Below are 27,845 nucleotides of genomic sequence, written 5' to 3'. Positions count from 1 at the left end.
AGATGGATGCACAGAGTAAATATTAGGACGCATGTGGGACTGTCTGGATGGTCCGGCGGATGAGAATGCATGTCTGTCTTCGGTTTCCTCACGACCCAAGCTAAGTCTGGCTCGACTGTGGGTCTTAGAATGTACGGCTCGGTCGGTGTGATCAGCATGAACTGGTGGAGAAACCTTGGTTTGGTCGAGCTGGTTGACAAGATCGCCACTTTGGGCCGTGTCCTTGAAACAAAAAGGACGGTGCTCGAATTTGGTTCTATCAGATCTTCTCTTTGAAACTAACTGGGCTTGGAAATGGTGGTTTGTAGTGGTTTGTTGTGCTTTTGGTTTTCAGATATGGCGGCCCTGCTCGTGTTTGGGGTTTTTGGCGTGATGACCGATCTAGCTCTGTCCTCCTTGTTTCCTGATTGTGTTGGTTGTAGGTGTGAATCCGGCGATTCTGGTTCCCTTGCTCGTGGAAATTCGACCTAAAACAGATATGTTAACCTGAGGAGAGCTTTCTTAGTCTCCTCCCCTTTGCCGTTGGTGTCTTCCCGGACATGCTTTCCGACCTTGGCTTCTTCTTGCTACTGTTGCCGGTGCGAGCTTGTGTTTATCAGAATTTCCGATGTGTTCAGTGGCCCCCCAAAGTCTGTGCTTTATTAGTTGGAAGGTTTTTTCAGAGATTGTTGGTCACTGGGACTATCATTGCGGCCTCGCTGGAAAGGTATCTCTGGGACGAGGGTTAAGCAAATGTGCTGGTCCTATTCCATGTTCTTAATCTATGTTTGTTTCATTCCTTTGTTGTTCTTTGGTCATTTGCCTTTCTTTAGGTCTTGGTTCAATTTCTTAGATTGTATTTGAAGCCTAGGTTTGTGCAGTACTGTTGTTTTCCTCTGTTCTATTTCTTAAGTCTCCCAGTATTGGGCTGTAGTCTCAGGAGATATAGTATTATCTGCTTGCTTAGTATCCTGATTGTATGGTTTCAGATTAGAGTTTCTAATGAAAGTATTGTTCAGTGAAAAAAAGAAAAAGGAAGCAAGCTGTTGTAACAAAGGTTTTTGGAAAGTTTACAAAAAAACAAAGGTTTTTTGAATTAATTTAACAGTCAATTAAAAAAAAGAATAACAAGTCAAATCAAAATATATGAAATGTAATATATATGGATATTTTTTCCAACCCTACTGATAGAAGAGCTTACTCAAATGTGGAGTAGAAATGTGAATCAAGACATATTAGGCCTTACTACGGGTGGGACCGTGACCGTGTGGAGTAGACATGTAAGTCTTGCAAAGTTCAAAGTCAAGAAGAATATTATGAGATATCCAAAATGTTGTCATGGATAAAAAAGGAAATAGAAATAGTTTTATAGGAAACACACCTCTTTCGTTGTGCAATCAAAACTATCTACGTCTCCGTGATCTAGCGCACAGTAATTTCAATGGTTCAATTTCATCGTTATTCCTCCATGCGTGGTTAATTTATGAAACATTTACACTGAGAGACAGTTTTAAGTTTTTTATAACACACTAAGGCAGTTTCCACTACTAGAACACTTTTTTCTAACTTTCTTCCTTTTCCATTATGTTTACTAGTTGAGACCAAAATAAATTGTAACTAGTAGGTCCTACGTTTCTCTCTCCTAATCTTCTCCTTTTTCAACATTAATTTTTTTTCACAAATCAAAAAGACATTGATTTTGTAAAAATCGATGATGAACGACAATTATCATCCGGCGCATCTCCATCGGTCTCGTCGCATTCTCCACTTTTCAACTTGCCTGAAACTCCCAAGTCGAAGCTCTCCTCCTCCACGATTGAAACCGACATGAAGATTATATCCACTGTAATCAAATCTCTAAGCCACCGTAAGAGCGCCGTCCAAGTCATCTCCTCTGCTGATATGCTCTCCTCCTCTGCAACCACTGGAGAACCACACCGAAGCTTATTCCAGATCAATTTCCGTTAAAGTTGCAATCATTGAACATAATTTATCCAATTTTCTTTTTATTACAATTTGGTCCTTTAACTTTTGACTAATCACGATTTGTCCCATTTATTTGCAGATATACAAATGTTTCTCTGATTTTGTCCAGAACATTTCAATTATGCATTCCAGACCCTTGCTTTATACAATTGTATGCAAAACCTATTTGTGGTACAAATGAACCGGTGTACATGTGAGTTTTCATGAAACATTGTACATGTGGACATTGAAATATATGTGTACACATTAACGATATATATCTTGCAAATATTTAAGTTTGCAAGTGAAGTGGTGTACATATACCCATATAAACATGTAAAACATGTACATATGTACACATATTCGTACCATGACATAATATTACTCATTTGGATCTACAAGTTTCAAGACGTGTACTTCGACTTAGAAGTGAGATAGCAGAAATATGTGTACACTTTACCACAATATCAAACTATCTAATTGGATAATTTGCAAGTTTTAAAATGTGTACAATTACATGATGTCCATGTGTACACACAAAATTTATTATCATGTACAATGATTCACTTAATTATATAATATTGTCCACGTGTATACCGATGCATAAATACTCACATGTAAGACCAATTTTTGTTTTTGAGAAAGATAACAAATGACATATGTGTATACTTTGTGACGTCTATACGTGTAGAAACTTGAACAAATTAGAAGTTTAAGACGCATTCACATGTTATTTTTGTGTACACTTTGTACCACGTACACGTGTAAATAAAAAATGAACTAATATATATATATATATATATATAAAGTTGTACACATATAGGTGGATTGGTGGTTCCTTACTAAAACAATACCAAAATACATAATAAATAGATCAAGACAAACTGAAAATGGTACATGACAACAGGTGCATACATGATTTTATGTTTTTACGAACCAATTTCTCTTTTTCCAAAAATATGTGTATATGTGGTATAGTGTACATATCAAATGACTTCAAACATTATAGTTTCATTTCTTGTATGCATTTTGTAAAACTTTAGTATATAAAACCACAATTTTGATGTGCAATAAGCATGTTTCGAACATATGTGTACATAAATTATATATAATATTGTACATAACCACGATTGTACACATGTACATAACCACGATTGTACACATGTGTACATGACCACAATTGCACACGTGTACACACATGTTATATAGAGAAAGTAAGAAATATCATATCAACGCATATGGCATCAAAATCTAAACTAAGCTTCACTCCAAGAAGGTTTCCATTCACGTTAACCACACTCCCTCATCCTTACACTTACAAATACAAAATTCTCTCTTTCACATGTACACATGTACGTTGAAATTATGTACACCTTACCAAAATATCAAACCATCTAATTGGATAATTTTGCAATTTTTAAAATGTGTACAATTATATGATGTCCATGTGTACACACAAATTTTACTATCATGTACAATGATTCACTTAATTATATAATATTGTCCACGTGTATACCGATGCATAGATACTCACATGTAATATCAGTTTTTGTTTTTGAGCAAGATAACAAATGACATGTGTGTATACTTTGTGACGTCTATACATGTAGAAACTTGAACAAATTAGACGTTTAAGACGCATTGTCATTTTATTTTTGTGTACACTTTGTACCATGTACACGTGTAAATCAAAAATGAACTAATATATATATATTAAAGTTGTACACATATAGGTGGATTGGTGGTTACTTACTAAAACAATACCAAAATACATAATAAATAGATCAAGACAAACTGAAAATGTTGTATATAACAACAGGTACATACATGTTTTTATGTTTTTACGAACCGATTTCTCTTTTTCCAAAAAATATGTGTATATGTGGTATAATGTACATATCAAATGGCTTCAAGCGTTATACTTTCATTTCTTGTCTGCATTTTGTAAACTTTAGTATATAAAACCACAATTTTGATGTGCTATAAGCATGTTTCGAACATATGTGTACATAAATTATATATAATATTGTACATAACCACGATTGTACACGTGTACATAACCACGATTATACACATTTGTACATGACCACAATTGCACACGTGTACACACTAAGCTTCACTCCAAAAAGGTTTCCATTCACGTAAACCACACTCCCTCATCCTTACACTTACAAATACAAAATTCTCTCTTTCACATGTACACATGTACATTGACATTATGTATCTGTGTACATAAATGACGTACATAAACAAAACACAAAATATAATTATTTATTCTGACAGTATGGGACAAATATGAAAGCAAGCAAAAGATAAAAGATCATTATGTAATTATAAAGAATGGCTGAAATGAAAAATCAAGAATTTAAAGAGTTAATTTGAGTAGACATCTGTAAAATTAAAAATTTTGGGGTCAAAACACAATTATGTGAACCATAAAGGACCAAACCAGCAAAAAACCTAAAAATAGCCATTGATGCTCTCGAGCTTTTTTGACAGAGGCGCGACGACGAGATCTGGGGCCATGACGTCGTAGGTTGGCGATGACTGAGATTCATGGTAAAGCTTGATTGAAACAGAAGTATATATGCGGTGGAACAACGAACATCCAAAAAATTATGACAAATTTTGGACTTTGACGATAATTAATCTGAGTATTTTGCTTTTGAGATCTTTATGTTTTTCTCTTTTCCGGAAAGATTGAGAAATAACAAAAAATTTAGAATTATTTTTTGGATTAAAAGAAAAATAAGAAAAAACGATGAAAGAAGAAGAAGATAAGAAAAGAAAAAACAATGGGTCCTACTAGTTAGAAATTCTTAAATCTAGTTTCATTTTAGTTGAGATAAACTGTTTTAGTAGCTGAAACTGTCTCTAAATGTAATAAAAACTTAGAAACTGTCCTAGAGTGAAAATAACTCTTAATTTATCAGTAGAATATATGGATCTTCAAGAAAAAAATGTCATCGTGCTTTTTTAAAAAAAATTGTTTGAAACAAAGAAAAGAAAAAGAAAAAGAAAAAGAAAAAGAAAAAGAAAAAGAAAAAGAAAACGAAAAGAAAAAGAAAAAAGAAAAAGAAAAAAGAAAAAGAAAACAGTAATAAAACTTTTTCATTGTTGAAAAATAATTAGCCAATTACACATTCCCACAAGGTCTATCTGATATGGGAGAGACGGACCGGGTATCTGCAATATATTAGAATAACCGAATCCGGATTCGTGTCTTCCGATATCGGGGGTTTGGATATCCAGATTAAAATCCGAATATTCGCGGATATCCGGATCTGAACTTTTTTTTTAATTAAAAAATAAATTAAAAATGAACTAATTAACCATTTATTTAATCTATTTAAAATTACATTTAAAAAGTAAAATTGAAAAATTATTGAATTTAATAAAATTAAATTTTAGTTATTTTATATTAAACTATATATGATATACATATTTAAATATAATTATATTTTAAATATATAATAGGCCCGGATCCGGATCCAGATACTCAGACCTAAAATCCGGATTCGCAGTCTGATCCGGTATCTGCTCCAAAAAATGGATATTCGGAGAGTCAGGATCCAGACAGTATTTTTATAGTAGCTGAATTCATAGAGAATATGTTTAAGACTTTATAGTGTACTTTTTGTTTCACAAATTACAGATAGCTCTAATAACACTTGCATAGTAAATCAAAGGTCTGCTATTAGGTATATTAGATTTTGTCTAATGTTATATACTTCTGTCAAGCAATGCACGTCCAAAGTTATCTACTTTGAAACTTAAAAGTTAAAACCGATAGATCAAAGTTGGAATCGGATGACTCAGCGATGCAAAAGTCTCTGCTTTTGATTAGTACTCGGCTGCTAGAAATTAACATTTATACTTATTATATGATGACCACTGACTTGACTTCTACATTCAAATAATTGGTCATTGATCTATCCTTATATATTATTGGAAGTTGTACCAAATCATACATACGAAGCATCTTCTTCAATATCTTTGTTTTCTTTCAATTCTTTTTATTTTCCAAATGGTGAAACCGTGTTCCCATGTTTCTTCCAACTGTTCTTTCTTCTGTTGTCTCTTTGTCTCCAGCTTCTTTGTCAACAGTTTTTTCTCTCTTCCATTTCCCCGTTCGGAACAAATCGAGTTCCTTCTGGCTTTTAAGAACGAGTTTCCAATCCTCAAATGCGACTTCAGAGACTCAAAACAAAAGACAAATTCTTGGACCAGCAAGGACGTTGAGTCCTTCGATGGGGTTTTCTTTGATTACGAGACTGGTGCAGTGACGAAACTAGACCTACGTGCTGCATGTCTCAGTGGCACTCTCAGTGCTAATAGTAGCCTTTTCAGACTCCACCAACTCAGGTACCTTGATCTCTCTTCCAACTCCTTTGACTCGTTCTCATTCCTCCCCGAACTTGGCAAACTCACAGACTTAGAAGTCTTGCATCTTTCTTATATGGGCTTATCCGGTGAAATTCCATCGTCATTCAGTAGCCTAAACCGTCTAACCGAATTGGACCTTTCAAATAACGAGTTTGTTGGCAGTTTTTCACCTCTACTCAATCTATCAAGGCTATCTTATTTATATCTTTCCAATAATCTATTTTCTGGATGCGTTCCTTGTTCTCTACTCACCACCATGCCTTTCCTATCATATCTTAATTTAGGAGAAAACCATTTCACGGACTCTGTTGAAACTCTGAATTGCTCTTCTTCATCATCATCTAATCTTGAAACTTTATACCTCAACTATAACCATCTCAGTGGTCGAATCCTAGAGCCTCTCTCTAAATTAACCAACCTCAAGAAACTATACATATCTTATCAAAACACAACCGACCCAATCAACTTCGTCTCCTCGGGCTTCAAGTCTTTAGAGGAACTGGATCTTTCCGGAAATGCTATATCAAGGCTTAACATCAGCTATTCAAATTTGAAGGTGCTTCTCTTGGATAACTGTGGGATTAACGAGTTTCCCATATTTATTAAAAACCAACAGAAGCTGCAAATTTTGTACATGGAAAACAATAGACTCAAAGGAGAAGTGCCTAAGTGGTTATGGAGTAAGCCTTCTTTGTATGCATTGTTGCTGTCTGACAACTCCCTCGATAGCTTTGAAGGCTCGCCAGTAATGCTTCTCAACTCATCGCTTAACGTGCTAGATCTGAGGTCAAACGCTTTTCGAGGATCTCTTCCTATTATTTCACATGTTTTCATGCTTGTATCAAATAATAGTTTCACAGGAGACATACCTCTTTCATTGTGCGACGAAAGCTACCTAGAGATCCTTGATCTATCTCACAACAACTTCAGCGGTTCGATTCCCCGATGCTTGAGTAATTCATCAATAAAATATCTGGATCTCCGACACAACAATCTCACTGGGAGACTTCCTGACTTATTCAACAACAGTGGCTCACTAATAACACTTGACGTTAGCCATAATCAGATAACTGGGAAGCTTCCAAGATCTCTCACAAATTGCACAAATCTAGAGTATCTAAACGTGGAGAGCAATAGAATCGCTGACACTTTTCCGTTTTGGATGAAGGATCTACCACGCCTACAAGTCATTGTCCTACGATCAAACATGTTCCATGGTCCTATAAATTCCCCACAACAACCTGTATCATTCATGCAACTGCGGATAGTCGATATATCGCGAAACCAATTCACCGGAAGCCTACCACATGATTACTTTGTCAATTGGAGTACACCCTTGATAAGTATTCCCCCAATGGAAAGAAAGCTATTGTACGTGGGGGTTGATTACTCATCTACGTATCACCCTTCCATGTATTTGAGAAACAAAGGAATAAACATGGAGCTGGAAAAGATCCTTGAGGCCTACACAATCATTGATTTATCTGAAAACAAACTTGGAGGACATATTCCAGAATCAATAGGCCTTTTAAAGTCGCTTGTTGTGCTCAACCTATCCAACAATGACTTCACAGGTCATATTCCATCCTCTTGGGCTAATCTCACAAGGCTCGAGTCACTGGACCTATCTCGGAACCAACTCACTGGAAAGATCCCGCAGGAGCTAGCAACCCTCTCGTTCTTGGAGTACATTGACGTTTCACATAACAACCTCACGGGCCAAATACCACAGGGCACACAGTTTGGAGGACAGCCCAAATCATCTTTTGAAGGGAATCTCAATCTTTGTGGTCGTCCTCTTGACCATAGTTGCTTCAGGGACAAGGCACCAGAGGCGCAAGAGTCAGAACCTTCAAAGCAAGAACAAGTGTTGAACTGGAAAGCTGCGGCAATGGGATATGGCCCTGGAGTCTTGTTTGGACTGGCGGTTGGACAAGTCATTTATTCGTACAAACCGGTGTTGTTCTACAAGTTGTTTCGTCTTTGAAGTGAAGTATATGGCTTTGGTTTTGTTGAAATAAGTTGTAAGGGCTTTTGTAACCGTTTCATATAGATATATAGGGGGTGAACCCAAGTCTTGTCCAAATAAAACTCATGTGTTGATCATTTATCTTTAATTAAATAAAACTGGTACTCGATTTTCCTTACACAAACATGAAAACAGAGAGGGGTCTACTCTGTTCTCTTATTTTATTTGCTTGCGCACTTGATAGGTACATCTAGCATTAGTACGGAATTTTTCATTTAAATGCAGAACATATATATTGGTCTTGTCTGGTTTTGTATTCTCTTTTTTTTTTGTCTTGAATGAATGTAGATATCATTCAATCAAAAACCTATGTTACATCTAGTGCATCTATTGTTTATTTGTGTAGAGAATCAACAAATCAGTAAATAATGAAAGAATATGCGCTTGCTTCATGGTAGAGTTGAGTCTTGCATTCTTGTCCCAAACCAAGTGCGTAGGCCCTCATCGAGATACACATGTCCCTTCCCTTGAACAGAAAGCAGTTGAAGACTTACTGTTTTATCCACAAATTTGATTAGAGCACCTGGTTTTGTATTCTCTCTTGCTCATTGCTCGTTTATTGTTATATAAGCTTTTGTTACTCTCCTGGTCGAATTATCTTTGGGTGTTTTGGCCTTTATGACTGTAGTACTTTGACTCAAAACGGTCTGAAACACTACAAATATATTTTTCTTAGTAAAATAAAATAAGGCTGAACAAAAACTTTGGGAGTAGGTAACAATCAAAGATACACACGACACATACATTCAAAGCACAAACAACAACGTTGCGACTACTTGATTCTGCAATCGGATGGATTGGACTACCTAGTTCAATAAAACCTTTGCTTGATAACAAAGGAGCTTAAGCATGAATATAAATAATCCTTTTGCTGATCAAAAATGTTTCACTGGGAGCTAGTAATGTCTTCTGTTATGATGATCCATCAGATTCTTTGATTTCCCTCTTCTTCTAGTCCATTGGTGTTCAAATCAGTAGAGCTAGATATTGGAGACTGCAGTCATCATTTTGAATCAAAATCCCTTGGCAAACTCACATTCAAAGTTGAAATAATCACCTGGGTCCATCTCCGCGAAAAGATCAGAGTACGTGTCTATTAACCCCTGCTCAAACTCAAGCTCCATGTTATCAGCAGCAGCATCCCCTTGCTCTGCTGGATCAACCTGAGGATGTGAATTTTTGGTAACCCCTCCCTCAACCTTGCTGTCCTCTGAGACTTGTTTGATAAGATCAAGAACCTCTGGCTCAACGGAGTTAATCTTGTAGTCTTCTTCTATTTTCTCTTCTTGTGAGGTTATTATGGTACCTTTTGTATCTCTGTGGCCATAGTACAAGGAGGAACCATTAGGATCTGGTGTGGTGTTTAAGTGGTCGAAGTCTCTGATAACTTCAAAGTCGTAGAGATGTGAAGGTAGATATACATGGATCACAGGATACTCTACGATAGCTACTTTAGCAAGCTGTTGCCTCAAAGGAGCCTTGATGTCCAGCTCCTTGAAAGGAGCCCTTGCACCCTGCAACACAAGGGAAGAGAAGTAAATATAGGGTAGAGTAGACAAGCAAAATAATGTAATGTAATCTGTTGTAATAACCATACTCAAAAACCTAGCAAAGACGAGAATGATAGTAGTGAGAGTACCTTAGGGTATTGGCGAATAAAAAGCTTGAGAGAAACAAGATCCACATCACAAAAAGGCTTGAGCTTATGAATCCAAGGGCCTGGCTTAAGATGATTCTCAATCACAGAACAAAGACTTGTATCTTCACCAACTCTGTGATAAATTGTTTCAACATCGTCAAACAGAGCAAAACAAACAAACATGAAACTGTCAGTCAAAGAGAAGATTGATTAACTAACCCATGGTCAACAAGAACCACATCTGTAGAGTGGAACCGCCACTCAATTGTCCAAGAGATGCACTTACTCCTGGAAACCATCAACAGATTAGTCATAATCATTACATTCAGAGAGACATCAAGCAAGCTAGTAATGTGATTTACCGGTTATCGTAACGACTCTGATTCATTTCCCGGTTCAACATCCCACTGGAAAGAAACAGTAGATTAGTTCTTCCCCTAGCAGCAGCAGCTCGAAGTTTGCTACGCTGAGTTTCCTTAAAGTAAGGATTTTTACATATTTGATTTCTCCTTCTCTGAGCAGACTCTGCTACTCTCTTCGTCTCCTCCAGCATTCTGTAGTCTTTTATCATAGAAGAAAACAGAAAGCTAACACTCTGTTTAATTACAGGAGATCAAAAAGCATAAAACTTTTTTAATGTGAATTATTACCAGAGAGAAGGAGATTATCATCGAACTGTGAGAGGGTAACGAAGTCTGTGAGCTTCCTCTTGCCGTTACAACCTGTTCGATGCTTGTGAGCTTTCACGCAAGGAAGACCACACGAACGGATTGAACATCCTGGACATTTGTACTTCCATGCTTTCACCTTGCACTCCCCACAGACCGAACTATCCATTGTTTTGTCAAAAGATTCGAGGTTGTCCTCTGTCAAGGTTTATGAGAGCCGTTATGGAGGCGTTTAGGGTTTATGGGAACATTAAAACATCGGAGATGTTATGTTTCCAAAATTTACGCTTTTTAGTCCCCAATGTTATAATGATTTGTGGGGGCTATCTAGATAGTATTTATAAGTTTATGGGGTTATTTAGAGGTTATTTGAGGTTTATGAGTTATTTAGAAATTAAACAAAATAATCCGTGAGAGAACTCAAGTTTGACTCACCGGTTAACGAGATAACCGATATTTTGAAGCAGCTGTCCGAAAGATACTGCTTGGTTCAACTAACATCGAGCTCCCGGTTCGGCCTTGTAGATTGATTTATATTTTTGGATGTGAACTGAAGAAATAATTTTGTTAATTTCTTTTGGTATCTTGGTCGCTCAGATATTAGGGTTTTATCAAATAAAAGTTACAAACAATGGTGTCCATTCACAAGAGTTATACATATTTTTCCACTTCCCCGTTTTTTGTCAAATATATTTAAATCTATCTATACTATTATTTGCGAAGTGATTTTTCGCAACGGAGCTCTCACGTTAAAAGTTAGAGTGGTTAATATCCATACTACCAGTGATTTTTCGCAACGGAGCTCTCACGTTAAAAGTTAGAGTGGTTAATATCCATACTACCCTTAATGAATTTTATATATATAATTAATTTTATAACCAAAACGAAATTATTAATAATATTGTTTATTTTAAAAAAAATAAAATAATTCTCATATATTGTGTTGTTATCTTAAAATATTTTTCAATTATAAAAATTAAAAATTAGGTATAAAACAATTTATAATAATTAAGTGGTTAAAATCAATATTAATTTTTATTAATATTATTTTTTTTTAAATAAGATAATTCTTATGAATTTTCTTGTTATACTAAAATATTTTTCAATCATAAAAGTTAAAATAAGATATAAAACAATTTATAATAATTAAGTGGTTAAAGTCAATATTACCTTTAATGAATTTTATATATAGTTGATTATATAATTAAAAACGATTTTTATTAATAATATTAGAATTTTTTAAATATGATAATTCTTATATATTGTGTTGTTATCTTAAATTTATTTTTTCAATTATAAAAGATATAAAATAACATATAAACTATTTATAATTAAATATTAACCAACTAAACCATTTTGTATAAATATATTTTCTAAGATATTTCTATATAAACTAAAACGAATTTATATTAATCAAATTAATTTTTAATAAAATAAGATAACTTATATATTGTGTTGTTATCTTGAAATTATTATTTTTGTTATAAAAGTTAAAAAATAAGATATATAACAATTTATTTATATCTTTACTATTATATCTGAATTTATTATATAGTTAAAACAAATTTATATTAATAATATTAATTATGTTTAAAAATAAGATCATTCTTATATATTGTGTTGTTATCTTAAAATAATTATTTCTATTTTAAAAATTAAAAATTAATATATTAAACAATCTATCTATCTAAACTATTATTTGAGAAGTGAATTTGCTTATTTGTGATGCTATTCATAATTATACATTTACTCATATTTTTTGCTTAATTATTAATATTAATTAATAAATAATTTTAGTGATTTAACCGATAATTTGTCATTATCTTAAAAATAATTAAAATATGCTAAAGATAATATCATAGCTAAACTTATACATATAATTTAGTAATATTAAAGTATTACATATATGTTTATAATTACCCATAAATAATTATAAACTTAGATAAAATTACTTATGTATACTATTATTATATGTTTAAAATCACTTATAATAATACAAATATCAAAAGCATTGATACAATAATAATTTATTACTATATATAATAATAAATACATATAATAATTTATTATTATATGTTTAAAATCATTGTGATAATTTCCGAAAAATTAGTGGAAAATTCAAAATTATTTATACTATTATTTACAAAATAATTTGTTTGCTCTCACGTTTAAATTTAAAATGTTAAATTTGTTATTATTCTTAATAAATAATTAGGTTATATTTTTAATATATATTTACCCATAAATAAAAAAATTCATTAGTTTGGTATTCATCATTATCTAAAAAATTATATATTATATTATTTAAAATATTTTACATCATATGTTTTAAAAATAAATATAATGTATGTATATATGGATATTTTATTAAAATAAAAAAAATATTGAATATAAAAAATAATATTTAGTTAATTATTAAATATTTCAAAAGCATGAGAATAATTTTTCAATAAGGTTTTTAATTTATAGTAGATTTGTTTATAATTTTTTTTAAACTATTAAGTCCGCAGGTGCGGGCAAAACACCTAGTTGAAAAAACAAGAAACCAATAGCAATGTTGGAAAATACTAGTAGAGAATTACTAATTAGTATTTAGTAAATTCTAGACGATTTTTAAAACAAATAATGGATCAATAATAATTGAAGCTGGTTCGAAAATAATAAACTGGACGGTTTGATCAAGATAACCGAGTTCGGTAATCCGAAAACTACATCTCGGAGTCTCGTGAGAACTAAAGACAGAACAGACTCCAACGTAGACATTTTTCAAATTCTCAAATCACTGTAGAAGAAGAAGAAGAAGATATTGTCTTCTTCCTGATTGCGAAGGTGACAGATTGAACCTCTTTTGGGTTCCTGAGATGCAATTTATGGTGTCAATAGAGCGATAACATCGATGTTGATTTGTGAGTGATGGTGGCGAAGCTATCTATCGGAGTCATATTTCTACTCATCTGTACTCTCTCGCTCGCTTCTCTTCTCAGCTAACGTCCCGAGCCTACGCGTTCATCTAAGGTTGTTACGTCACTCTTTAGTATGGATTTTGAGTTGTGATTTTGTAGCTGAAGATATCATTTCCCCTTCTTGTGTTGATCTTAAGCATTTTGGTATTTTTGAGTAGATAAAAGTGGTGGAAGAGCTATGGGAGAGTGCTGATTCTGGTGGTTGGAGACCATCTTTTGCTCCACCTTCTGACTGGCCTCGTATCTTCATCTCATGTTTTTGACCTGTAAAGATTTTACTCCATGCTTTATTCTCACAACTCTTCTTAGGGATTTACAGGATCGGAATGATGATATAAGTATCTTTTGATTACTTTTACGGAGGAGACGACGAATGGTTTATCTTCGAGTTCGTTCCATGTAATGGTGGTTTGAATCAGCAACGTAGTGCGGTATGTGTGCTATTATTGTATGTTTAATCAAGGTCGTTTCTTACACTTGGATATTATTAACATGTGGATGATGATGATGTTGACCCGTTTTACCTTCTTTCTTTCTCCTTTTTTTCTTTCTTTCTATTTGATGAGAATAATGTGTGCCAAAATAGGTAAAACTTAACATATATATAAATTGGTTTGGCCTGAATATTTGGATACAGCACACGATTCAAATATTTTAGTGTTTTGAGTTGTTTAACTATTTTAGACATTTGTATATGTTTTGATTTTTTTTATATAAATCTGAAAATAGTTAATATATTAAAGTATATAAATCTATTTTATATATATTCAGATACCCGAAATACATTGGTTCGGGTCGGTTTCGGTTCTGGTTCTATAAATACCAAAATTTTGAATACATTCGGATATTTAACCAATTATGGTTTAGATTTGATACTAATTTTTCGGATCGGATCTTTAGGATGCGGGTTTTTTGCCCAGTCCTAACAATATATATTTCACTCGTATTTTATTTTCTTTTCAAGTGAAAATTGCAATAAAACATACAGTACAATATTAGTTTTTGTATTTAGAGAAAGAGAAACACGAGAGAAAGAACCTCTTTATAAAAGAATTTACAAAACCAAACGAAGAAACTTTAGCAGCAGATTTGATCCTCTCCGTATCCAGTTCAACTTTCAGATCCGACAAAGTCAGTTCCATATTTTTGATCCTTCCCTCGAGTTGTTGGACCCGAGACCCACCAGACATTGTTTTCTTCCTCTCCAAGGAAACTTCCTCAAGCCTTGCATTCAACCACTCAAGACTGAAGCCTGCTTCCTTCAGCTCAGTCAACTCGCTTTGAGCATTGTTCAGTTCAGTGACAGAGAAGCTCTGTGGAGACTTTTCCAGCGTCCCAAGGAGGCCGAGGAGGAGATTCATGTATGATGTTTTCACCCCTTGGTTCTTTGGTATGACATCTACTGCAAAGTCTGGGTGAGGTAGTGAGATATCTCCCACTGGACTAGCCTGCCAAAAGAAGAAAGAACATTGTTACTATGCTAATCATGCTTGTGTTGTTTCTTAATGGAAATTTAAAGAAGAAAAGGAAATCAACGGCTCCCCCTTCAGCTTACTTGAGAAGAAATGATAGATCTGATCTTCTCCTTGTCCAGTTCAACTTTGAGATCTGACAAATTCAGTTCCATTATCTTGACGTGTTCCTCGAGTTGTTTGACCCAAGGCCCATCAGAGAGTACTTTCTTCCTCTCCAAGGAAAGCTTCTCAATCTTTGAATTCAACCAGTCGAGCTTAAAGCATGCTTCTGTCAGCTCAGTCAATTCGCTTTGAGCATTCCTTAGTTCAGTCACGGACAAGCTCTGTGGAGACTTTCTCAGCGTTTCCACAAGGTCGAGGAGGAGATTCATGTATATGATGTTCTCACTGCTTGGTTCTTTGGTATGACATCTAATGCAAAGTCTGGGTGATGTCCAAAGATATCTCTCACTGGATTAGCCTGCCAAAAGAAGAAAGAGTATTGGTACTATATATGTCAACCATTCTTGGTGTTTATTTAATGTAAAATTTAAGGATGAAAACAGAAACAAGAGGCTCCTCAATCCGGCTTACTTGAGAAGCAAAAATATGGAAATAAAAACCAACACAAGTTTATAACTCAAAAACTATAAAAAAACCAACACAAGTTTAGAGCATGGTTATATTTAATGTAAAATTTAAGGATGAAAACAGAAACAAAATATATTAGGCTTGCCCCTAATATTATATATGCATCTACATATTTAACCTAACGTGGGGTTAACGTCTTATTTGGGCTTCAAAACAATATGCTAACCCAATGTCTTTCTTTTTTCTTCTTGAAAAGCTGTAGGCGCATCTCTTGCCCATATGGACTTGGCTTCGGTCTGGTCAAAACTCACACCCTGTGATTCCATCATACCTGGAGACGTGAGGCAAAGCTTGACAGGATCGGAGGGTTTCACTAGATTTCATCATCCAAACGAAAGATTGATTGACCCGTTTTACCTTCTTTCTTTCTCCTTTTTTTCTTTCTTTCTATTTGATGAGAATAATGTAAATAGTTTAAGAATCTTAACCAAATAAATAATTAAGTAAACAACAATGCAATCAGACCTCAAACATATAAACGTTGTCCCCATCGGCAACGAGTTCTTCGATCATCATCTCCCGCCCACCACCCATTCCCGCGTTCCCTCCTCCTCACGTCTCAAACTCACCCGTCTCCGCAAACTCCACACCCGCCACGTCACCAACACACACCTCACCTTCTCCAACAAACTCTCCACCATCCTCCGCGACTTCCCTCCCCCTAACGACATCCACCCTCTCTACGCCGACCTCCTCCGCCTCGTCCTCGATGAAAAACGTTACAGCTTCTCCCTAGGTCAAGTCCACACCGCGAGACGCCTCATCGCAAACGTGGCTCACGATTATGCTAACCTTGTCGAGTTCGTTGGATCGGCCAAGGAGTGTAAGGCCTTGAGAGCGAGCGCCGTCGCGGGGATGTTTAGCGTCGTGAACGAGATCACTCCTGCGTTGGCTTATTTAGAGCAGGTGAGGCAGCACATGGTGAAGCTTCCTTCGGTTGATCCAGAATCTCCGACGCTCTTGGTTTCGGGGTATCCTCATGCGGACAAGGCTCGTTTTGTTGACGGAGTCGTTGGTTTTAGGACAGAGTCGTCTGCGGCTTTCGATGTGGGTTGTTGTTGTGCTGGTTACGATGGTTTGATGAGGTGTCAGGTGATTGATAGGGTTTTGGATAAGCCAGACTGTAATGTTGTTGTCGATGCGTCATCTTGGGGATGCGGTTGTGTTGTTCTTTCTGGATGTTTCTGGTTCTTCGTGTGGTTACGGTGTTGCGGATCAGGTTGTTTTTTTGCACTGCGTGAAGGCTATGTTTGTGGATAGACCTTTGTTGGTTGTATTTGATGCGAGTGTGTGAACGAGATTGGGAACTGATTGAAGAGATGATAGGTGGAATGGGAGGAGAAATGGGTTTGAAGATTAGTGATCTGAGGACTGAAGAGGGTGTTATCTCTGTGAAGAATGTTGCGTGCGAGAGGCTGTTGGATCAAAGAGGGAGACTGAGTTGTTGTGTAGCTCTGGAGGAAGTTAGGGTATTGAGGAACAAATACATTAGTCCTCAAGAGCTTGATGTTGAACATAAAGGTTCAGAATTGTTTGTGGATCCAGACGTTTTGTTTAGGCTCGAGGAGCTGGAGCATGAAGATGGAGTAGAGCAGTGTGAGAAAGAAAAAGAAGAAGAAGAAGAAGAAGAAGAAGAAGAAGAAGATTTAAGAGGTACTAATAAAGTGTCAACAAATGACTTGATAAGAAAAAAATAAAAATAAACTGCATGAGCAATTGCATTGTTTACTTGCATTGCATTGCGTCATCGGTTTAAGATATACTGTACAAATGGTGGTTTGATGCTATAAAGATACATTTATCCGGTTTATGAAAATGTGTCTTGTTTAGTGTAGTAATCAAAAAGATTAAAGATCGCTGTTTAATCCTTCTTTGAGAGAGGCGGTGAGTCCCAAAAAGCAGAGTGAGTCTTTTTTGTCCTTTTTGTCTGCATTATAAACAAACTCACACTCACACAATTTTTCATCCAAGGCAAAAGAGAGAGAGAGAGAGAGAGAGAGAGAGAGAAAAGAAGAGAGAGAGAAAAGAAGAGATGGCGTGGAGAGTAGTCATTCAGTTTGTGAAGACAAGGGGAATTCCTGCAGCTAGAGCAGCTGCTGCTTGGTTCAAGAGGTGGAGAGGTAAAGCACACTGATCTCTGATCTTTCTTCTTTTCTTTCTATTTTTGGAGATTTGAACTTTTTTTTTTTTGGGTTTATGTGTTTACACTTACAGGGAAAGTGTGGGAGAGGGTGAAGAACGTAGATGAGGATGATGTTATTACTGTAGGGCAGGAGATACAGAACGCCATGAAGAAGAAGGAGGAAGAAGAAGCGCGGGGAAGGGAGGAGAGGAGGAAGGCGATTGAAGAAGGGATGAAGAAGAAAGCCCAAGCCCAGGAGAAAGCCCAAGCTCAGGAGAAAGCCCAAGCCCAGGAGGAAGAGGAGGAGATGAAGATGGAGGAGTGGGTGGGGATGGAGGGTGAAGAGGAGGAGGAGGAAGAAGATGAGTTGTTGGAGAGGTCGTGTTTGATCTCAGACCCGTTTGGAGGGTTTGGGATTTAGGGTTTTGGATTTCAAAAGAAAATGGTTGTTCGTTCTTTTTAATTATATATATTTTGTCTTGTCTGTTTGTCTGTCTTTGATTCGGGAATGTGATCCCACAACTTTCAAAAAAGGGTATTATGTCCCTTAGTATGTTAATGGAACTTTTTTTCTTATTATTGAATCGTCGTCTTTCTCTCTACATATCGCTCTCTCTCTATATACCTATCTCTCTCTCTCTCTCTCTCTCTCTCTCTCTCTCTCTACGCCCTAATCCTTAAGGAAATTTCTCTCGACGCCCTAATCCTCCTCGCCGGAAAAAAATTGCGCCCTAGATCAGACCTAGGTCAGGAGATAAAAGAGATGTGAGATCCAAGGTTATTATGGCGCCCGGAGATAAGAAATTAATCAAGAAACATCTCTGGATCGAGTTATCAGCATGTACAAAGAGGTAAGAAGCATCATCCTCTCTCGATTTTGTATATATAAATTTCCAAAAATAAAAATTAGGGAAAAATTTAAACCAATGAGATTTATGTGAGTATATTCACAAGTTATTGCATCTCCTTGTTGTTTTTTTTTCTGTTAGACTGAATCCTGTTTACTATCAGACATACACAGGAAGCATATTGATTGCTGTTAACCCGTTCAGAAGACTTCCACATCTGTACAGTAGCCATATGATGACTCAATATAAAGGTGCCTCCCTTGGTGAGCTGAGTCCACATCCTTTTGCTGTTGCAGATGCTGCTTATAGGTAATTAATTTTAACACTTACCCAATGTTTTGCTTTTTTTTTATTGTTATTTTTAATGTGAATGGCGTGTTTGCTTTGGTTTGTTGTATTGCAGACAGATGGTTAACGAAGGAGTAAGCCAATCTATCCTGGTTAGTGGTGAAAGTGGGGCTGGTAAAACTGAAAGCACAAAGTCGCTTATGCAATATCTTGCTTACATGGGAGGGAGAGCTGGTGCTTCTGAGGGAAGGAGTGTTGAGCAGAAAGTTTTGGAGGTGAAAAGATACTTATAGATGTTTAGAAACTGGAGTGGATAATTACACCAAAACTTCAGAAAACTGGTTCTAGTAGGCTAGATTGAAACATGTTCAGTTTCTTTGTATTCATTGTATTAGTCTTTTCTGTTTTATGCTTTGATCTTGTTTCTTATTGCTTATTGTATTTATGTTTCATGCAGTCGAATCCTGTTTTAGAGGCATTTGGAAATGCAAAGACTGTTAAAAACAACAATTCCAGGTAATGAGGTTTCCTTATACTCATTTATGTTTTAAGTGTTCCTTTTTTTGTGTGAAAGGTTTTAAAATCTTTATTTGTGTTATCTTATAGTCGATTTGGTAAGTTCGTGGAGATTCAGTTTGACCAATCAGGGAGGATATCTGGAGCTGCTATAAGAACTTATTTGCTGGAAAGATCGCGTGTTTGCCAGCTGTCTGATCCTGAAAGAAACTACCACTGTTTCTACATGCTTTGTGCTGCACCTGAAGAAGTAAGTTTCATTTCATCACTGAAGTAAACTGCCTGTTCATCATGACATATTACTAATGTACACCTTATTTCTTTAATCTACTGTCAGGATGTTAAGAAGTTCAAGCTTGGTGAGCCGAAGACATATCACTATCTCAATCAATCCAAGTGTCTTGCATTGGAGAGTATAAACGACGCTGAGGAATATCATGCGACAAGAAAGGCTATGGATGTCGTTGGGATCAATTCTGAAGAGCAGGTAACTAACTCATCATTTAAATTTAGCTTAAACTTGCAAGATTGTCTTTAGTCACTAACGTCTTAATCCTTTTCTGGTAATGTCTTCAGGATGCAATTTTCCGCGTTGTAGCTTCTATTCTGCATCTGGGGAATATTGAATTTGGTAAAGGAAAAGAGATTGATTCATCAGTCCCTAAAGATGAAAAGTCTTGGTTTCATCTGAAAACTGCCGCTGAGCTTCTCATGTAAATGGCTAAGACTCATTAGTTGAATTGGGCTTGCTTTGTGCATGTGCGTGAAGTGCATATAAACCCCTTTTTTTTTCTTTGCAGGTGTGATGCAAAGTCACTTGAGGATTCTCTATGCAAACGTATCATGGCAACCCGTGATGAAACCATCACAAAAGATCTCGATCCAGAAGCTGCTACTCTTAGCAGAGATGCTTTGGCTAAAGTCATGTACTCAAGACTGTTTGACTGGTGAGTTTCTCTCTCTTCTTATTTGACCAACATAACTTGCTTTGTACTAATTGTTTTTCTGTGTCTATGCAGGCTCGTTGAGAAGATTAACAGTTCAATTGGTCAAGATCCTGAATCGAAGTACTTGATCGGTGTTCTTGATATTTATGGATTCGAGAGTTTCAAGACAAACAGGTGCTTTACCGGTATGCCTGTTGTTTTCAGTTTGAAATAGATAGGTTCTATACAATATAACAAGTCTACCATTAATAGTTTGAGTTAACATACGGAATTTACATAGTGTTTTTTTTTGTATTTGTCTTGCTCAATATCATATCTCACCAAGGCAGTGCTGTTTCTAACGTGGACGGTAGAAAATATATTATGTTTCCTATTGTTGTTTGAGCTTGTGTGGTTACTAGTGTTTCACTGTCATTGTTCATTGGCCCAATGCTTACTGTTTCTAGCATTTTTTTTTTGCAGTTTTGAGCAATTTTGCATCAATTTGACTAATGAGAAACTTCAACAGCACTTTAATCAGGTTTTGATCTGACAGCTCTTTCAATTTAGACCTTGTACCTCTGCCACAGTTCTAACTTGCGCGTAACACTGCCACTATGCAGCATGTGTTTAAAATGGAGCAAGAGGAGTATAAGAAGGAAGCGATCGACTGGAGCTATATTGAGTTTGTGGACAATCAAGATATCTTGGACCTAATAGAAAAGGTTTACTGTGATCCTTCAAGCTACCTTTCTTAGTTGTGTCATTTCATTAGTTTCTAACTGGTGGTGTTTGTTTGTTTATTTAAACCTTCAGAAACCTGGAGGTATTATAGCTCTTCTAGATGAAGCTTGGTGAGTTTGAAACCCAATCTTAGATGTTTACTCCCTTCTTTTATAAAAAAAATAAATGTAGCTGAAGTGATGCTTTTGGTTTGCAGCATGTTTCCTAGATCAACACACGAGACATTTGCTCAGAAGCTATACCAGACATACAAAAACCACAAACGCTTTACCAAGCCGAAACTGGCTCGCAGTGACTTCACAATTTGTCACTATGCTGGTGATGTGAGTCTCTTTTGCTTATCCGCTGCGTTGTTCATTGGTTCACAATGATTGTTGAAAGTCAAGTAAATGATCTGTAAATATCTAGTTTAACAAACCATGAGGTTATTGTTTGTTCCAGGTCACTTACCAGACAGAACTATTCCTAGACAAGAACAAGGATTATGTTATTCTGCCATTCCGTAAATTTTAAATTTTTGTGCAGTTTAATAATTTTTTTATAGCTTAATTATTATTTTCCTGATTAAACGAAGTTTACCAGTACGAAACGAACCACAAAGAAAGTTGAAAATAGCGGGCCAGTGATACTACTATTTTATATAACCCAATGATACCACTTCATATAACGGGCTTTTTTATAGTAAGCCCAGAAACTGTTGTCTACGAAAGATACCGTATATGCTTCATATAACGGGCTTTTTTATTTCCTTTTGTCTCCACTGTGTCAGCTTAACATGTACTAAACCCCATTGCTTATTTGCAGCAACAACTGGTATCATTGCTTGAGATTCTCAATACAACGGAGCCACATTATATCCGATGTATAAAGCCTAATAATCTATTGAAGCCTGGAATCTTTGAGAACAAAAATGTTCTCCAGCAATTACGTTGTGGGGTGCGTATGACATCAAATAATCAAAAGCTTCTCGTTACAAGTTTTAGTTCAATAAGAATGATGATTTTTTCTTTTTTGTGACCTCAGGGAGTCATGGAAGCTATTCGGATTAGTTGTGCTGGCTATCCTACTAGGAAGCACTTTGGCGAGTTCTTGAATAGATTTAGTATCATTTCTCCACAAGTGTTGGACAAGAAGTAAGATGTCTCTTCCTCTCTCCGGATATGTCTTCATGCGAAGTTAATGAATTATCTTACTGACTTCTTTTTATATTAGTTCTGATGAACCAGCTGGTTGCAAGAAACTTCTTGATAAGGCAGGAATTGAAGGATATCAAGTAATGTTTTTGATCATCAAAATATCATCTTCAGTCTTAGGCTGCTTCTGTGATGTGTTACCTGAGATTTGAAGTGTTTACTTTTGTAGATTGGTAAGACAAAGGTTTTCCTTAGGGCCGGACAAATGGCAGATTTGGATACTAAAAGAACTGAAATCCTGGGAAGATCAGCTAGTATTATCCAGAGAAAAGTACGATCATATCTTGCCAAAAAAGCTTTTATGCAGCTACGTAGTTCTGCTACTCAGATCCAGGCTGTTTGCAGAGGTACTTGTCTCTGCTTTTTTTTTCAGATTGTTGTGATGCCTTTTTAATAAAGTATACGTACTCATGACATATATGATGCAGGGACTCACTGTTAAAGATATGGAAGAGCTTCGCGATGATATCAAAATGTATCTGGATTCAGATCGGGCATCTCCAACACGCGTACAGTATTGGGAGGTATTTTCTTCAACGAGTCTTTTCTTTCTTCTTGCACTCAAGGAGGTGATTCATGTGTATGAAGTGATTGTGCGTGTATGGAATTTTGATATCTTTTAATGTACCCTCGTGTTGTCCCCTTTTGATAGCTGATTAGCACTATAGCATTCTTTGTTTGTTTCATGCTGTTAAATGTAAACATGCATGCGAGTTACCTGTTTGCTTAATACCTTTGAAATTTTCCAGGCGCTTATTGTGGTATGCGAGTGGGAGCGGGATGCCTTGGATCGAGCTAGAGTTAGAGGGAAGGAGCCTCCTGCAGAGTTTCTAGCTCAAGAGAGGGGACTACACGCTGGTGTTGAAGCTGACGTGAGAAAACTTCTTGATGGGAAGACCCTCTCGGAGCTTCTAGAGAACTACAGCTGGACATTGAGTCCCAGCTGCGTTTTTTGAGTCAGCGAAAGTAAGTAGTAGAGTATTTGGGACCGGTTCTAAAACGCCTACAAAGCAAAGGTATGTGCGTGCGTATGGATGATCCTGTGGTATTAGTGGTATATATAAAACAATTTGGGTATCTTTGAGGACTAGTGGTATCTTGGACTCTCTTTTATGTATGGAAAGAAAAAAAGAAAAGAAAATGTGGCTTCTTCTTTTGTTTAGAATTATTATGCCATTTGTTAAATTAATAAACTAATAAGCTAGCTACTTTAGAAATGCAACATTGACATTTTGGTTGATCAGGTAGGTGTTATATTACGAGCAATGAGATTCGACAACTCCACAAGGATTTACCCTCTGAGGAAGAAATCAAGGAGTATATATATGGCTACAAAAGGCTCAGAAGAAGGTATTCTTTTGTGCTTTTTCTTAAAAAAAAAACCCTTATATGTGTTGGAGTTGGGGTTGCTAATTTTTATGCTATTTGGTTAATTCTCTCTAGGCATTCATTACGTGCAGCAAAGAAACTGAAGACTCAGTCAGTGTCTGGCTACTCCAATGATTCAAATCCATTTGGGGATTCCAACCTCACTGAGGTGTTTGTGTGGCGGAAAAAGGAGGAAGAGTTCCATTTCGATCAAAAGCAAGGTCAGATCAGAGGTCAGACTGCGTGAAGCTCAGTGAACCTTACATGGTTCTCAAGGTATTTACAAAGCTTATGCTAGATTGTCTATCCATATTTGTTGTGATTAAGCTTTTTCAGTTAGGTCTTTACTTTCGTGGTCATTTTCAGTATTTGGAACTAGCTGAGTTGTGGGGAGAGAAAAAAAAGCTTGAGACTAGATAAGTTACTGTGATAGTCTAAGCCCATTAGAATTTTAGATGTTGAGATAGCTGGATGATTTGGTTTTGAGATGTCGAGTGTGTAGATCTCTCTCGTTATAGACCAAGTGTCTCTGATTGAGTAGCAGATTGTCATCTTTTGGTGAACAATGAGAGTTCTCTGCTTCTTTTTTTTCAGATTGTTGTGATGCCTTTTTTAATAAAGTATACGTACTCATGACATATATGTGATGCAGGGACTCACTGTTAAAGATATGGAAGAGCTTTGCGATGAAGAAGAACAATCCTTGCGTTCTATCAAGTCCAAGGGGAACTCCCTAGTGGTTCCTCTAGGGAAACTACAGTTTGCCATATGTAGAAACAGGGCCTTGCTCATGAAGTTCCTTTGTGATTGTATGGAACCTCCAGTGCCTTGTGAGGATTTTAGGAGCACTGAAACATGATTGTATCGTGGAGCTATACAGACATGAGTTATCTTCTAAGTGGATAACCTCAGAAGATGGAAACGAACCTAGACGCATATTGCAATCTGCTATTGGATTGGATTTGGACGGTGAGGAATCTTTGGATTTGGACGGGTGAAGAATCTTTAACTGTGTAAAGCGCGCCTTTGGAAAATTGTTTCAAACAAAGAAGAGCAGAAGAAGATAGAGGTCTTTTGTCATTTTTGTTCACACAGTTAAAATAGCTCAACGAGTAACAACATCTAAGAGAAGTGATGAGATTCGACAAACATTTGTTTTCTTTTTCTTTCAATATCCTAAATTTTGTAACAAAAGGTTTCACATTTCTTCAAAAACCAAACGTCCATGAGCTGATGATGCCTTTTTTGTAACTTGGTGTTTATGTAACGTTTGAATCTAGTAATATAATCGGTAGAAGAAAAACTGTAATGACAATCTTGTTAACGTAGTAATCTTATTAATTAATCAAAATATAGGTATCTCCTTCTTGGAAATATTTCATTTTTTCTCCCGCCTTGCTTCACAAGAAAGCACGGATCCCCTGTATCTATAAAATGTCACTTTTGTCTAGGTATCTTCTTATTGGGAATATTTCATATATTTTTTCGCCTTGCATGGCAAGCAACCTAAGATCCCCCAGTCTTTATATAATGTCACTTTATTCTATCTAAAAACCCAGCCACCTTTAAAGAGAATATGGTGAATTCTGAGTCTCATTCTTCAAGCGACCAAGTCCCGCCGTCCACTCCACATGTTGACGGCTTCACGGTATCCGCGAGGAAGCTGTTAGACTGTGCGCACCATCTTCCCAAGGTGCAGGAATTGGCTACAAAAGTCGCCAGTGAGGCTTTCAAAGCAGCCATTTTAAACGACGAAGAAGGTAAGTTTTCTGACTACATGAAAGGAGGTGCTTGCAAAGAATCATTTGTGGCACTTGCAGAATGCCCTGATGGGTTTAAGCAGCTGTCCGGCATGTTTGACTGTATGGATGCCCACTCTGATTACTATGAAAAGTATAAGAAGGAGATTATTTACGAACAAATTGAGAAGGAATTTGTGAAGGAACTTGACTCCACCTTTCCTGGAGGAGAAGTCGAAGTCTTTTTGGGGATTCATGAGTTCTTCACCAAAGGAGAAGGAGGTTGTTGCAAAGAACAATATCTGGCTTCTGTCGATTGCGTCATAGAAGAAGAAGATCAATCTGATCCTTTGTTGACTACTTTTACTAAAAGGCTTTTTAGGTTCCTTTAATTGTTCGCTTTTTTTTTCTATTATATTTGTTCGTTCCCTTTTAATGGTTGAGTCTTTTTTTCTATCGATTGTTCGCTTTCTAGGAACATAAATAAAACCTTTTGATGGTTGAGTTTTCTCTATCAATGCTTTATATATATATATATGATTTGCCCTAGTGCTTTATTAACACAAACGTTACAAATGTATGAGCTGATTTTTTTTTCTTTTAAAAAGATGCACAAGACACGAAAAATATGGTAACAACTTGATTTTCTAATAATATTTGTTTTGATTTTTTAATAATATTTTTTATTTTATATCGAATGATCTCATTGACATCTATCTAGGTAAATCTTATTATTCAAGTTTCATATATTATATTTACACCATTTTGTATATTAACAAAGTCCCTTTAACTCTTGGCTGAGTTCAATCTCTCCCGCAACACTTTTGTATATGTATCTTTGTCTATTATGGCGACGTATTGTTCTTACCAGTTCTCTTTTTATATGTATTGTAAGAAAAACAAAAATTAAATCTAAACTATTAAAACTGAAGTACATTTGGTACTTAACCCTAAATTTTCCACAATAATTACCATTATATGCTACTGAAATAAACCATTTTTTTACATTATTAAACCATCTTAATTTAATTTACTTCTTTAGTGGATATGTACGTGATTAAATGCCTTTATTATAGGCCATAAGATCCTTAAATATCTAACTGTTACATATACGTAATTTGCATCAATTAAATCATTGCCTTTTTTAAAGAAGAATATTCAATTTTGTGATCTCTATAATCTTGCAAAATCTAACGTAAATTACGTAACCCATATCATTTTGTCATATATTTGTGTTTAAATATACATCTATTTTTATTGCTTCAATTCACAATCACAATCACAAATCATGTTAAATGGCAGAGTTAAGAAAGATGTTACACTTTTTAATGGTGTGAAACGTACAAAACCGGGTGGAAAATTTAAAATATAATTAAATAATTTATTAAAATATTTTTTTTATATATTTGGTGTTTTCGATTTTTAATTATTGCATTATAAATTTAGTATGGAAAATTTTGTGAAGTTTTACTGGTATGTGTTACCATCGATAAAAATTAAATTAAATATAAAAATAAATCAAAAAGATATATGTTGTTGTAGATTTAAATTATATAAAAAACAAAATGTATATGATATATTTGAATAACTTTTGCAAAATAAAAACTAGCCATATATAATTTAATTAAATACTTATGGAGACAACCAAAAATGTTATTATACAAAAGGCGAATTACATTTGATATCGTTTTGATTGTTGAATATCCAAAAATATTATTATACAAAAATGTGAGGAATAAAATTCGGATTCCTGAATCTGAAGAACCAAACCGAATCCGATAAAAAAAGTAGTATCGAACCTGAATCGAAACTGATTAAATTCCAAACGAGTTAAAAAATTAGTATTTAGAGGAACAGTACTGAACCATATCCATATTAAATATGACGGATATCCCAATATATCCTAATCATATGTATGTACTTAAATATATTAATTATTTTATATCTAATATCCATAAAATATCGAAATATATATTTTTTTTTTGAAATTATCCAAAATATTTGAAAATAGTCAAAAGAAAATATTTTAAATAGCTAAAAATAACCAATATATATTTAATATATATTTATTATCTATCTAAATATTCAAGGTAGACCATTTTTTATGTTAAATTAAATATTTTGGCATATATTGTTCAATTTCATATGTTACATATTAATTTTATTTTTAAAATTTGAGAAAACTAAATATTTGAATTTAAACTTCTTAAAGGTAATTTAAAAAGATTATATCTAAAATCCGAACTAAATCCGCAAAGATCCAAACCGAACTTGGATCAAAATTTATTAATACTTTAATATGGTTGAAATCTTCAAACACCAAAACTCGAAATTCGAACAGATCCAAACTAATACCAAATGGGTACC

General features: G+C 35.3%; 5 protein-coding genes and 1 pseudogene across 7 annotated transcripts; 4 read left to right on the top strand and 2 right to left on the bottom strand.

Annotated features, from left to right (window-relative positions):
* Positions 1 to 5,971: 5,971 nt before the first annotated feature.
* On the top strand, positions 5,972 to 8,317 carry LOC108862150 (receptor-like protein 54). The gene has a single exon (XM_018636194.2). It carries the CDS (start codon positions 5,972 to 5,974, stop codon positions 8,315 to 8,317), a length of 2,346 nt encoding a protein of 781 aa, XP_018491696.1.
* A 728-nt stretch (positions 8,318 to 9,045) lies between these two features.
* Positions 9,046 to 10,927, bottom strand: LOC108862153 (uncharacterized). 3 transcript variants are annotated; one of them, XM_057011414.1, is made up of 6 exons: positions 10,649 to 10,927; positions 10,361 to 10,559; positions 10,218 to 10,286; positions 9,999 to 10,131; positions 9,417 to 9,873; positions 9,046 to 9,353 (listed from the first exon to the last, which is right to left on the bottom strand). In XM_057011414.1, exons 1-6 carry the CDS (start codon positions 10,833 to 10,835, stop codon positions 9,340 to 9,342), a joined length of 1,059 nt encoding a protein of 352 aa, XP_056867394.1. In that variant the 5' UTR covers positions 10,836 to 10,927; the 3' UTR covers positions 9,046 to 9,339. The 3 variants fall into 3 exon arrangements, with proteins under 3 accessions (XP_056867394.1, XP_018491699.1, XP_056867395.1); XM_018636197.2 differs by having other exon boundaries at positions 9,046 to 9,873; XM_057011415.1 differs by having other exon boundaries at positions 9,046 to 9,873; positions 10,361 to 10,585; positions 10,649 to 10,761.
* Positions 10,928 to 14,624: 3,697 nt separating this feature from the next.
* Positions 14,625 to 16,106, bottom strand: LOC108858505 (MATH domain and coiled-coil domain-containing protein At2g42465-like). The gene is made up of 3 exons (XM_018632422.2): positions 15,901 to 16,106; positions 15,185 to 15,564; positions 14,625 to 15,077 (listed from the first exon to the last, which is right to left on the bottom strand). The coding sequence occupies exons 2-3, from the start codon at positions 15,473 to 15,475 to the stop codon at positions 14,625 to 14,627; spliced, it is 744 nt and encodes a 247-aa protein (XP_018487924.1). The 5' UTR covers positions 15,476 to 15,564; positions 15,901 to 16,106.
* LOC108862152 (nucleolar GTP-binding protein 1-like) lies at positions 16,102 to 18,082 on the top strand (annotated as a pseudogene).
* Positions 18,083 to 18,187: 105 nt separating this feature from the next.
* On the top strand, positions 18,188 to 24,974 carry LOC108862151 (myosin-8). The gene is given in 23 exon segments (XM_057010178.1): positions 18,188 to 18,707; positions 18,868 to 19,013; positions 19,108 to 19,267; positions 19,450 to 19,508; positions 19,599 to 19,758; positions 19,846 to 19,995; positions 20,085 to 20,221; positions 20,309 to 20,455; positions 20,528 to 20,629; positions 20,918 to 20,975; positions 21,058 to 21,159; positions 21,251 to 21,288; positions 21,375 to 21,501; positions 21,620 to 21,680; positions 21,870 to 22,114; positions 22,202 to 22,311; positions 22,391 to 22,451; positions 22,541 to 22,718; positions 22,800 to 22,895; positions 23,121 to 23,387; positions 23,616 to 23,721; positions 23,815 to 24,015; positions 24,392 to 24,974. Coding segments are annotated over 19 exon segments (2,067 nt in total). The 5' UTR covers positions 18,188 to 18,695; the 3' UTR covers positions 22,814 to 22,895; positions 23,121 to 23,387; positions 23,616 to 23,721; positions 23,815 to 24,015; positions 24,392 to 24,974.
* A 245-nt stretch (positions 24,975 to 25,219) lies between these two features.
* On the top strand, positions 25,220 to 26,021 carry LOC108858504 (uncharacterized). The gene has a single exon (XM_018632419.2). The coding sequence runs from the start codon at positions 25,316 to 25,318 to the stop codon at positions 25,868 to 25,870; it is 555 nt and encodes a 184-aa protein (XP_018487921.1). The 5' UTR covers positions 25,220 to 25,315; the 3' UTR covers positions 25,871 to 26,021.
* Positions 26,022 to 27,845: the final 1,824 nt, after the last annotated feature.

Source organism: Raphanus sativus, chromosome 5 (assembly GCF_000801105.2).
Source record: "Raphanus sativus cultivar WK10039 chromosome 5, ASM80110v3, whole genome shotgun sequence".
NCBI classification, from domain to species: domain Eukaryota; kingdom Viridiplantae; phylum Streptophyta; class Magnoliopsida; order Brassicales; family Brassicaceae; genus Raphanus; species Raphanus sativus.
Note: the sequence above shows the minus strand (reverse complement) of the source record. Positions and strands in the feature narration are given on the sequence as shown.